The sequence below is a fragment of the Xenopus tropicalis genome, chromosome 3 (assembly GCF_000004195.4).
Source record: "Xenopus tropicalis strain Nigerian chromosome 3, UCB_Xtro_10.0, whole genome shotgun sequence".
NCBI classification, from domain to species: Eukaryota; Metazoa; Chordata; class Amphibia; order Anura; family Pipidae; genus Xenopus; species Xenopus tropicalis.
The window spans coordinates 152,222,863-152,236,214 of NC_030679.2; the positions used below are offsets into that span (position 1 = coordinate 152,222,863).

Genomic DNA, 13,352 nt, shown 5'->3' on the forward strand with positions numbered 1-13,352 from the left:
GCAGTACTTTCCCAAGTTAATACCTATGGTGAGGAGCACCCCGTTGCCTACCTGAGCAGAAAACTGTTACCCCGAGAGGCTGCCTATGCCACCATTGAAAAGGAGTGCCTGGCAATTGTATGGGCTTTACAAAAACTGCAGCCCTATCTGTATGGCAGAGAATTCACTGTTGTGACAGATCACAACCCCCTCAGTTGGTTACAGAGGGTCTCAGGAGACAATGGGAAACTTCTAAGATGGAGCCTCCTGCTTCAACAGTATAACTTCACCATTCAACACCGAAAGGGAAAAGAGCATCACAATGCAGATGGACTCTCACGCCAGGAGGACTAACCGACCAGCGGTGGTTCCTGAGGCCCTCCCTAATAAAGGGGAGCCCCAGGGAAACCACCTGCGCCAGGGGGGAGAAGTGTGACCAAAAAACCCTTATACTGGCCCCATGTTTAGCCAGTGCATGATCTAGCCAAGATGGTGGCAGCCCATTGTTCTGTTTTCCCGCCGGAGTGTAGCATGTGTGAGTGTGAGTGTAGCATGTGTGAGTGTAGCATGTGTGAGTGTGAGTGTAGCATGTGTCAGTGTAGCATGTGTGAGTGTACATGTGTGAGTGTAGCATGTGTGAGTGTAGCATGTGTGAGTGTGAGTGTAGCATGTGTGAGTGTACATGTGTGAGTGTAGCATGTGTGAGTGTGAGTGTAGCATGTGTGAGTGTACATGTGTGAGTGTACATGTGTGAGTGTAGCATGTGTGAGTGTAGCATGTGTGAGTGTGAGTGTAGCATGTGTGAGTGTAGCATGTGTGAGTGTAGCATGTGGGAGTGTGAGTGTAGCATGTGTGAGTGTACATGTGTGAGTGTACATGTGTGAGTGTAGCATGTGTGAGTGTGAGTGTAGCATGTGTGAGTGTGAGTGTAGCATATGTGAGTGTAGCATGTGTGAGTGTAGCATGTGTGAGTGTAGCATGTGTGAGTGTGAGTGTAGCATGTGTGAATGTGAGTGTAGCATGTGTGAGTGTAGCATGTGTGAGTGTAGCATGTGTGAGTGTACATGTGTGAGTGTACATGTGTGAGTGTACATGTGTGAGTGTACATGTGTGAGTGTACATGTGTGAGTGTACATGTGTGAGTGTACATTGTGTGAGTGTACATGTGTGAGTGTACATGTGTGAGTGTACATGTGTGAGTGTACATGTGTGAGTGTGAGAGGCATCCGACCCATACGGCACCGATCTCCCAGGCAGGAATGTTCTGTATCAGTCATTAAAGCAACTTATCTGCTGGGCCTCACCGACCCGTCGGGCTCTGTCACCTAACGATGGGGGGGGGGGGGGGGGTCTCGTTAGGCAAGAACTAAATGGGAGCCCAGAACTGAAGGCAGAGCCAGGCCCTGGGGATCCAAACACAATCAGAACAAATCAGAACAAACCAGCAGTTCATTGGGCTCAGAGAAACAGCCCCCCCCCAAAGTATTGTGTTTGCATTGATTGTATGAAGTGTGAGTGTGAGTGTAGCATGTGTGAGTGTAGCATGTGTGAGTGTAGCATGTGTGAGTGTAGCATGTGTGAGTGTAGCATGTGTGAGTGTAGCATGTGTGAGTGTAGCATGTGTGAGTGTAGCATGTGTGAGTGTAGCATGTGTGAGTGTGAGTGTAGCATGTGTGAGTGTAGCATGTGTGAGTGTAGGCATGTGTGAGTGTAGCATGTGTGAGTGTAGCATGTGTGAGTGTGAGTGTAGCATGTGTGAGTGTGAGTGTAGCATGTGTGAGTGTAGCATGTGTGAGTGTAGCATGTGTGGAGTGTGAGTGTAGCATGTGTGAGTGTAGCATGTGTGAGTGTAGCATGTGTGAGTGTAGCATGTGTGAGTGTGAGTGTAGCATGTGTGAGTGTGAGTGTAGCATGTGTGAGTGTAGCATGTCCCATAGAATCTAAAAGTTGGGTGGAACCAATGAGCTCTCGGCCCAGGATGTGTGGGAGGAGTCTGATTGGCTGGGGTGGCGCCGGTACCACCTCCCTGCCTCTATACTGGGCTCACATTGAAGTCGGAATAAAAGAAGAAAAGTCGAGAGTTTCATTGAGCCCCATGGGGGCCCCGGGGGGGTTGGCTATTTACCATATAGGAGGGGGGGGTCACAGATAACTGTTAGTAGGTTACAGAATGGCCTATTCCTAGCAACTTTGCAGTTGGTCTTCATTATTTTTGTATTTTGGATAAAGGGGGATTTTCACCGTTTTGCAATAAACTCCAACAAGCGTCGGGGGGGGGGGGTATTTGTGCCCCTCCGTAGGGTTCCGGCCCAGATCCGCTTGTACCTGTGGGTCACGTTCCGTGCAGGTTCCAGATCTGAGCAGGAACAGAACTACAATAACATTCATTTAATCAGATCAGTGAGGATTTTATTCTGACTTTGAACATAAATTCACTCAATTTGCCCCAATATTTACCCATCAATTGCCCCCAAATTATCAGCTCCTGAACATACATGGGATCCATTCCCACACTCTCTCAGTCGGCTTGGGGGCATTTGTACAAGGGAACCCCCAGCCGGGCCCTATTTCCTGCCCCTCCCAGGGCAGCGTAAAGGAGAGGGTTAATTCCCCGCTGACCCATTCCTTAAAGCTGCCCTGGGGGGGGGGGGGGGGCGTGAAAATACACAAGCGCCATGAATATCCTGTAAATTAGATTCTTATAATTGGTACTTAGTGATGTCATCAGTTATAATCAGTACTTAGTGATGTCATCAGTTATAATCAGTAGTGATGTCATAAGTTATAATCAGGCTTATTGATGTCATCAGTTATAATCACTACTTAGTGATGTCATCAGTTATATTCTTTGCTTAGTGATAGCATCAGTTATAATCAGTACTTAGTGATGTCATAAGTTATAATCAGGCTTAGTGATGTCATCAGTTATAATCGGTACTTAGTGATGTCATCAGTTATAATCAGGCTTAGTGATGTCATAAGTTATAATCAGTACTTAGTGATGTCATAAGTTATAATTGGTACTTAGTGATGTCATCAGTTATAATCATACTTAGTGATGTCATAAGTTATAATCAGGCTTAGTGATGTCATCAGTTATAATTGGTACTTAGTGATGTCATAAGTTATAATTGGTACTTAGTGATGTCATAAGTTATAATCGGTACTTAGTGATGTCATCAGTTATAATCTGTACTTACTGATGTCATAAATTATAATCGGTACTTAGTGATGTCATAAGTTATAATCGGTACTTAGTGATGTCATCAGTTATAATCTGTACTTAGTGATGTCATAAGTTATAATCGGTACTTAGTGATGTCATAAGTTATAATCAGGCTTAGTGATGTCATCAGTTATAATCGGTACTTAGTGATGTCATCAGTTATAATCATACTTAGTGATGTCATAAGTTATAATCAGGCTTAGTGATGTCATCAGTTATAATTGGTACTTAGTGATGTCATAAGTTATAATTGGTACTTAGTGATGTCATAAGTTATAATCGGTACTTAGTGATGTCATCAGTTATAATCTGTACTTACTGATGTCATAAATTATAATTGGTACTTAGTGATGTCATAAGTTATAATCGGTACTTAGTGATGTCATCAGTTATAATCTGTACTTAGTGATGTCATAAGTTATAATCAGGCTTAGTGATGTCATAAGTTATAATAATTACTTAGTGATGTCATCAGTTATAATCGGTACTTAGTGATGTCATCAGTTATAATCTGTACTTAGTGATGTCATAAGTTATAACTGGTACTTAGTGATGTCATAAGTTATAATTGGTACTTAGTGATGTCATAAGTTATAATCAGGCTTAGTGATGTCATAAGTTATAAATCCGGTACTTAGTGATGTCATCAGTTATAATCGGTACTTAGTGTTGTCATAAATTATAATCTGTACTTAGTGATGTCATAAGTTATAATCGGTACTTAGTGATGTCATCAGTTATAATTGGTACTTAGTGATGCCATCAGTTATAATCAGGCTTAGTGATGTCATCAGTTATAATCAGTACTTGGAACATTTATACCCGTTGGATCCGGTGAGACCTCCAGACCTGTACCAATCGCCTCTCGTAGGCACAGTGTTTCCATAGTAACTCCCTGTATCCCCCCCCAGGGAGGGAGCACTTGGTTGGATCCAGCGCAGGGAGTTCCAGACAAATTCACAAGACGTTTCTTCTCAGTTGAACAAAATTCTTCAAAACCAAAACTGCAAAAGTAGCCGCCCCCTGCCCCTCCCATCATTCACTGATTGGCTGCTTCCTGGCAAAGTTCTGTATCTGTGGGGGCAGATTCATAAAGGTTGGAGAACCGAGGGCAATGGGTTTTCTGCAACTAACGGGATGGGGGGCATAATATGTGGATTTGCCCTCTCAAACTGTGGGGAGGGGGGAGTCTTTCACTCATTGGCTGAGAGGGAACGGTGGGATTTATAGATAAATTGTAAGGAGGGCAATGAGGCAAATGGTGAGGGGGGTACTTCTTTTCACTTAAGGAAGGGCTTGAACCCTAAAATGTTTCCTAATAAACATGGCTCTACGCTTTGCCCCTTCCCTTTGTATTGCCCCAAGCTCCTTTGTATCTCCAGAGATATGTGTAGGGCAAACGCAGTCACTGGGGGCAGCAGTGAGAAGCCCACGGGGGGGAGGTACCTTATAGGGTGTATTGTCCTCTCCTCTTGTTCCTCTTCAGTATTGCCCCGGCGCTCCCTTCCTTCCCTGGCATCCCGGGGCCAAGGGCAGCTCTGGGGATGGGAGACCCCAGCGGGGAGTCAGTTGTACCGTAACTAAGGATCCTCACCCAGGCGTCCAGTACCAAGAAAGCGGCATGAAGGGGCTCAGTGAAGGTGGCGGTGAAGGTGTGTAGGTGTCTCATTGGCTCACTCAGCTCATAGAAGGACACATGTCCGGCCTCGTAGTCCAATGAGATCCTGATTCTCCTGCAGGAAGGGACTTGGGGTAACTTGGTTTCATTCCTATCATGTATCACTAAATAGCTGCTTCCCCATTGGTACAAACACCAGGACTTTGTATTATTCCCAATCCAGGACTGACCCCCGCCCCTCTCTAGGTTGGGATAGGCCACGCCCACCCTCCAGTACCCTAATTCACTGACCTCCACCTCCCAGTAATGTTGCCCCGAGGGGAAGCTCCTGGTGCTCAAAGCCTGAGGGACCTGAAATCTCTCTGGGGTTTGGGGGCGACGCTGGTCTGTACGTGAGTAGGAGGCAGATTTCCCATCCCCCGATATAGATACGTGATTCCCGGCCATGTTTATGTCCAATAACAGGTCTGTAGCCTCCTTCCCATAGATCCTCCCCTTTACCCCAGTCACAATCCCAGCTAAGCCTGTGAGTAATGTCTCTGAGATCAGATCCACATCCAGATCCCCTACAGCCGGGACTTTTATACCCTCCCTCCCTCTGCCCTCAGTATCTGCCCCCTCAGCCCCACAATAGGCAAATACTCTATCTGATTCCTCTTCCAGTAGGACAGTGAGTGGATCCACCATGGTGCACAGCCCCTCAATGTGATGGACCTTCCTGGACAGCTCGTCCTTCCTTATCTCCAGCTGTTGGATCAGGTCATGGAGTTGGTGGGAAACCTCCTTTTTTTGCATGGAGATGTCACTCAGGAGTCGCATCTCTAGGGTTTCCAGCTCTTCCCTGATGCCACTAAACAGGGCAGTGACTCTCTCTGTCTCACCGGCTGCCACTTCTTCCACTTTTCTCAATCGCTCCTGCAGCCTCTGGGCTCCTCTCTCAGTATCCTCTCCCACTGGGCTCAGGTTCTCCAGAACTTTCCTCAGTGTTTCTTTCTTCTTCTCAGAGGCCTCACTCAGCAGCTCCACCCTGTGGCCCCGGTGCTCCCCGGCCAGGCAGCAGGATACACAGATAGGGGCCCCATCCTCACAGCAGTGATACTCCAGAACCTTGTGGTGAGCAGAACATTTTCTCTTTATGAAGGAAGCGGTGGGTTCCGTCAGTACATGTTCTGCAGACTTGCTATGGACCCTCACGTGGGCATCACACAGAGAAGCCTCACACAGGAGACAGGATTTAGCAGAAGGTACCGGAGAGTTAATACAGTAAGTGCAGTAGATCCCCGTCCCATCATGCTCTGGGTGAGTAGAAAGGAATTGCTCCACTATGTTCCCCAGAGTTCTGTTCCTGCTCAGGGTGGGACGTTCCGGATACTCGGCTCTGCATTCAGGGCAGGAATAACCCGCAGACCCCTCACTGGTGCCCAGCAGCCTCCCAATGCAGCCCCGGCAGTAGTTGTGGCCACAGGGCAGGGTGACGGGATCTGTATAAACGCTCAGGCAGATGGAGCAGTTCAGCTCGGCTCTCAGATCAGCAGCCGCCATCGCCGGGAGCAGAAATGGAAACAAATCTCCAAGTTCTCCGAGTTTTATCCTCTCCTGATACACAGGGTGCGGCAGCTTTGGCTCTTGGACTTTCTGTCCAAGCACCGAGTTTTTATCTTTAATGCCGTACATCCTAGCAGCACAAACCCTTATTCCTTATATCTCCTGTACGTGGAATATAAGGATCATGTGGGGTCCTCACAACTTCAGCCAAAAACAGATTTGTACTTGTGGTTTCCATAGAAACTCTGATCCAGCTGTGAGGGGGCTACAACCAACGATTAAGGGCACGTAAAGTCCATTGATAAAGGGTCACTCACCATGGAAAGATGGTGGTTCAGTTGCTCCAGCCCCAGAGCCTCAGCATAGGGTTCCTAAAGCAAAGAGAACATCTTGGGCCCATGATTAAATGCCCCCAGGGAGCAAAACATGTAGGGTTTATGGAGATGTCTTATATTTTACTGTAGCTTTGAATAAACTCTTTTTAACTTTTTCATTTTGCGACCCCTGTGGAGATCCATGAGTGCCTACATGCCCATACAGATGTTCTCTAGAACCAATAAACCCAATATTTAAAGTGGAAGAGAGATTGAAAGACAAAAATTGGTGGAGCGTTTGGAGAGGTTTGTAACGGCTTCCAAAGGAAGTCTATGGGAACTCAATGAAACCAAAAATACGCCCCTCTCGCTTGTTGTCCTGTTTGGGTTAAAGAACATCACATGGGAAGGGATTGGAACTCATTCTGTGGGTTTGGCAAGGGGGGAAACAACATTTCTAAACCCCCTTATCAAGGAAGATAGAAATGAAATTGTTGGATAGAGAAATCTCTTCTATAGCAATGGGTTTAGGCAAGAGAGTCTTTAGGACTAATGGGGGGCCCCAAGGGGGGGATCATTAAGTTGATCAGTTCAATCCATTTTTCAGAAGGGTCCAAGAAATTTTTTCCGTGCTCTTTACACATTAATTATGAAAAATATTCCACATCCGATGAGTTTTGGAAAGATGTTTTCCCGTAAGCAAGTAATGCACCAAACACTTTATCTGAAAGCCCTGCGCCCATCGTTTCGCCCATCAATTTGCCCATCGTTTTGGCCATCGTTTAGCCCATCATTTTGCCCATCGTTTTGGCCATCATTTTGCCCATCATTTTGCCCATCGTTTTGCCCATCATTTTGCCCATTGTTTTGTCCATCGTTTTGTCCATCATTTTGCTCATCGTTTTGTCCATCATTTTGCCCATCGTTTTGCCAATTTTTTGTCCATCGTTTTGCCCATCATTTTGCCCATTGTTTTGTCCATCATTTTGCCCATCGTTTTGGCCATCATTTTGCCCATTGTTTTGTCCATCATTTTGCCCATCATTTTGTCCATCATTTTGCTCATCGTTTTGTCCATCATTTTGTCCATCATTTTGCTCATCATTTTGGCCATTGTTTTGCCCATTGTTTTGTCCATCATTTTGTCCATCATTTTGCTCATCATTTTGCCCATTGTTTTGCCCATTGTTTTGTCCATTGTTTTGCCCATCATTTTGTCCATCATTTTGCTCATCATTTTGGCCATTGTTTTGCCCATTGTTTTGTCCATCGTTTTGCCCATCATTTTGCTCATCATTTTGGCCATTGTTTTGCCCATTGTTTTGTCCATCATTTTGTCCATCATTTTGCTCATCATTTTGGCCATTGTTTTGCCCATTGTTTTGTCCATCGTTTTGCCCATCATTTTGCTCATCATTTTGGCCATTGTTTTGCCCATAATTTTGCCCATTGTTTTGTCCATCGTTTTGCCCATCATTTTGGCCATAGTTTTGGCCATCATTTTGCCCATTGTTTTGTCCATCGTTTTGCCCATCATTTTGCTCATCGTTTTGTCCATCGTTTTGCTCATCATTTTGTCCATAATTTTGCTCATCGTTTTGTCCATCATTTTGCTCATCATCTTGGCCATTGTTTTGTCCATCGTTTTGCCCATCATTTTGTCCATCATTTTGCCCATCGATTTGCCCATCATTTTGTCCATAATTTTGCCCATCGTTTTGCCCATAATTTTGCCCATTGTTTTGTCCATCGTTTTGCCCATCATTTTGGCCATAGTTTTGGCCATCATTTTGCCCATTGTTTTGTCCATCGTTTTGCCCATCGTTTTGCCCATCATTTTGTCCATCATTTTGCTCATCGTTTTGTCCATCGTTTTGCCCATAATTTTGTCCATCATTTTGCTCATCGTTTTGTCCATCGTTTTGCCCATCGTTTTGCCCATCATTTTGTCCATCATTTTGCTCATCGTTTTGTCCATCGTTTTGCCCATAATTTTGTCCATCATTTTGCTCATCGTTTTGTCCATCGTTTTGTCCATTGTTTTGTCCATCGTTTTGTCCATCGTTTTGCCCATCATTTTGTCCATCATATTTTGCTTATCGTTTTGCCCATTGTTTTGTCCATCGTTTTGCCCATCGTTTTGCCCATCGTTTTGCCCATCGTTTTGCCCATCATTTTGCCCATCATTTTGCCCATCGTTTTGCCCATCGTTTTGCCCATCGTTTTGTCCATCATTTTGCCCATCATTTTGCCCATCATTTTGCTCATCATTTTGCCCATTGTTTTGTCCATTGTTTTGCCCATCAATTTGCCCATCATTTTGCCCATCATTTTGCCCATCGTTTTGTCCATGGTTTTGCCCATCATTTGCCCCATCATTTTGCCCATCAATTTGCCCATCATTTTGCCCATCATTTTGTCCATCATTTGCCCATCGATTTTCCCATCGTTTTGCCCATTGTTTTGCCCATCATTTTGTCCATCATTTTGCCCATCGATTTGCCCATCGTTTGCTCATCATTTTGCCCATTGTTTTGTCCATTGTTTTTGCCCATCAATTTGCCCATCGTGATTTGCCTTTTGATCTCCATGCCTGGTGAGAAGATTGGAAGGGGGAAAGTTTGAAAGGTTGATCTATTCCCATCAGCCATAACTGGGTCTCCTTGGCAACCCGCTCACATCATTTACACCCACCGTGTCCTATTAGTTATTTGAGCATTTTTGTTATAATTCTGGGAATTGGAGAAAACAAAATGGCAGGAGAAAATCCCATTTCCTCAAAAAAGGTCCAGAAACAGGGTTTTCTTCTGTGGGTAAAAGGAGATGTCTCCACTAATTTTGATTGATTAACCAATCACAATCCCAGCATGCATTATTATCGATTTGCCCATCATTTTGCCCATCTATTTGCCCAGGGGAGCCGTTCCATTGGTTCCATTCCTTACTGACTGGGAAACCAACGCTCCCTGCTGGTCATGCAATGTCTCCCCACCATGGTTTACCATGGGGACTCGCTGGGAGGCGGGGCCAACAGGGGCAATTGTGGCCCAGCAATGATGGACTTTACTGCTGTGTATGTGAGGGGTATTATCTATACACGTGGCAGGTATCAGCTGTGTATGTGAGGGGTATTATCTATACACGTGGCAGGGTATCAGCTGTGTATGTGAGGGGTATTATCTATACACGTGGCAGGGTATCGGCCGTGTATGTGAGGGGTATTATCTATACACGTGGCAGGGTATCAGCTGTGTATGTGAGGGGTATTATCTATACACGTGGCAGGGTATCAGCTGTGTAGTGAGGGGTATTATCTATACACGTGGCAGGGTATGGCCGTGTATGTGACAGTATTATCTATACACGTGGCAGGGTATCAGCTGTGTATGTGAGGGGTATTATCTATACACGTGGCAGGGTATCAGCTGTGTATGTGAGGGGTATTATCTATACACGTGGCAGGTATCAGCTGTGTATGTGAGGGTATTATCTATACACGTGGCAGGGTATCGGCCGTGTATGTGAGGGGTATTATCTATACACGTGCAGCGGGTATCAGCTGTGTATGTGAGGGGTATTATCTATACACGTGGCAGGGTATCGGCTGTGTATGTGAGGGGTATTATCTATACACGTGGCAGGGTATCGGCTGTGTATGTGAAGGGTATTATCTATACACGTGGAAGGGTATCGGGCGTGTATGTGAGGGGTATTATCTATACACGTGGCAGGGTATCGGCTGTGTATGTGAGGGGATTATCTATACACGTGGCAGGGTATCGGCCGTGTATGTGAGGGTATTATCTATACACGTGCAGGGTATCGGCTGTGTATGTGAGGGGTATTATCTATACACGTGGCAGGGTATCGGCTGTGTATGTGAAGGGTATTATCTATACACGTGGCAGGATATCGGCCGTGTATGTGAGGGGTATTATCTATACACGTGGCAGGGTATCAGCTGTGTATGTGAGGGGTATTATCTATACACGTGGCAGGTATCAGCTGTGTATGTGAGGGGTATTATCTATACACGTGCGGGTATCGCTGTGTATGTGAGGGTATTATCTATACACGTGGCAGGGTATCGGCTGTGTATGTGAAGGGTTTATCTATACACGTGGCAGGGTATCGGCTTGTGGTGAGGTATACACTGTGTATCGGTATATCATGTGAGGGGTATTATCTATACACGTGGAAGGTATCGGGCGTGTATGTGAGGGGTATTATCTATACACGTGGCAGGGTATCGGCCGTGTATGTGAGGGGTATTATCTATACACGTGGCAGGTATCGGCCGTGTATGTGAGGGGTATTATCTATACACGTGGCAGGGGCCCCTCCTGTTATGCTTTGTGTTTATTTACTGTATAACAAAGAGCGGCCGGCCTGCGCTGCATGGGAGTCACACAAGGGGTTAAGCCCAGTTCTGACTGTCGGTATCAGTAGAATCAATAGAATTGGATCGATTCTGTAGTATCTGCGCCCAATCACGTTCCTACCTGCACTCGCTCTTTGGCCACAGTTGGGCGGCGTATGGATTTCTGTGGGACTTTGTGCCTTTCTGTCGCCCATAGAAGGACTCACGTATCCGTGTAGGCAAATCTATAGCAACCGGACTTGCTGAGTAGTAACTATCGGCCCCCGTACGGCCCCCTGGGGCCACAAAGGGTCATTTATGATGAGTTGGTGTCTGATCATTCAGGATGCAGGGGGGGGGGGTGAGATTCCCTACACAGGGGGGTCTCTAGGGGCTGGAATGGGGAGACACTGGCAAGCTCCAGAGACAGCAGAAGCCCAAGAGAGCAGTCTCGCAGTCAGGAATGGGATGGAGTGATGGGGTAGGGCAGAGGGCAGGTTGGGTGAGGGAGAGGGTAGTTGGAGGTATAGGGAGGGGCTTCAGGGTTAAGGGCCTGAATGTGGGTGTTAGTAATGATGGGGGCCCTGAGATGGGAGCAGCGTTTGGGCGCCTGTTGGGAGAAAGTTACAGTAGTCAAGGTGGGAAATAAAGAGACTGAGCTACGGGGCAGATTCCAACAATTCTGCACAGATGGTTTATAGGCGCGCGCCTTGGTGCTGAACCGTAACGTTATTGGCTGTGGGACCCCGGGGGCCTGAGGGGGGGGAAATGTAATGAATTCTTATGGGAGATTCAGTTTCAGGTGGAACCGTGACACCCAGGGAGAGACAGCAGGAAGGCAGTCTGTAACTTGGGGCAGTCGGAGAGAGGCCAGGGGTAGCTGGGGGGAGTTGGGTGGAGTTGGGAGTAGCTGGGGGAGTTGGGAGGAGTTGGGGGAGTGGAGGAGGAGTTGGGGGGAGTTGGGAGTAGCTGGGGGGAGTTGGGAGGAGTTGGGGGGGGGGGAGGAGTTGGGAGGAGTTTGGGGGGAGTTGGAGGAGTTGGGAGGAGTTGGGAGTAGCTGGGGGAGTTGGGAGGAGTTGGGGGGAGTTGGGAGGAGTTGGGGGAGTTGGAGGAGTTGGGAAGGAGTTGGGAGGAGTTGGGAGGAGTTGGGAGTAGTTGGGGGGAGTTGGAGGAGTTGGGAGAGTTGGGTGGAGTTGGGAGTAGCTGGGGGGAGTGGAGGAGTTGGGAGGAGTTGGGTTGGAGTTGGGAGTAGTTGGGGGGGAGTTGGAGGAGTTGGGAGGAGTTGGGGGTAGCTGGGGGGAGTTGGGAGGAGTTGGGTGGAGTTGGGAGTAGCTGGGGGGAGTTGGAGGAGTTGGGGGAGTTGGAGTAGCTTGGGGAGTTGGGAGGAGTGGGGGAGTTGAGGAGTTGGGTGGCGTTGGGAGTAGCTGGGGGAGTTGGGAGGAGTTGGGAGTAGCTGGGAGTAGCTGGGGAAGATCTGGCTCTAATGGGAAGATCTGGGATTGATCGGGAGTAAGTCCTCTCAAATTGAATTGGTATCTGGCTCTATGGGAAGATTGGGATGGATCAGGGGAATAGTCCTCTCATTGAATTGTATCTGGCTCTAATGGGAAGATCTGGGATTGGGATCAGGGATAAGTTCCTCTCATTGAATTGTATCTGGCTGCTATGGGAAAGATCTGGGATTGGATCAGGGGATACAGTTCCTGCTCATTGAATTGTATCTGCTCTATGGGAAGGTTGGGGGGTGTATCCGGATCCGGGGTGGGACCTGGGCCCTACAGAGTATGTGCCCATGAAGTTGCCAATAAACACTACCTGCCCCCCATTCCCATCCTGTTGGGTCCTCAGGCCCCTGCTCGTTCTCTCCTATCTCTATACAAGGGACCAACTCCACCCATCCCCCAGATACTCCCAACATCCTCCCAACTCCCCCCAACTCCCCCAACTCCACCAACTCACCCAACTCCCCCAACTCCACCCAACTCCCCCCAGCTACTCCAGCTACTCCCACTCCTCCAAACTCCCCAGCTACCCCAGCTACTCCCACTCCCCCCCCAAGCTCCCCTCCAACTCCCCAACTCACCCAACTCCCCCAACTCCTCCAACTCCTCCCAGCTACTCCAAATCTCCAACTCCCCCAACTCCCCCCAACCTCCCACACTCCACCCAACTCCCCCCCAATCCTCAACAGCCTACTCCAACTCCCCCGACTCCCCCAACTCCCCAACTCCACCAAACTCCCCCAGCTACTCTTCAGCTACTCCAACTGCCCCCCAACTCCTCCCGCTAACTCCCAACTCCTCCCAACTC

At 47.5% G+C, this 13,352-nt stretch overlaps 1 protein-coding gene across 1 annotated transcript in view; it reads right to left on the reverse strand.

Moving 5' to 3' along the window:
- LOC105945814 overlaps positions 1–6,552 on the reverse strand; it is a 29,046-nt gene extending 22,494 nt beyond the window's left edge. Inside the window, exon 1 of the mRNA XM_031898391.1 lies at positions 4,664–6,552. Within this exon, the coding sequence (XP_031754251.1) occupies positions 4,664–6,497 (1,834 nt within the window). The 5' untranslated portion in view covers positions 6,498–6,552. The remainder of the gene's footprint in view (positions 1–4,663) is intronic.
- Positions 6,553–13,352: the final 6,800 nt, after the last annotated feature.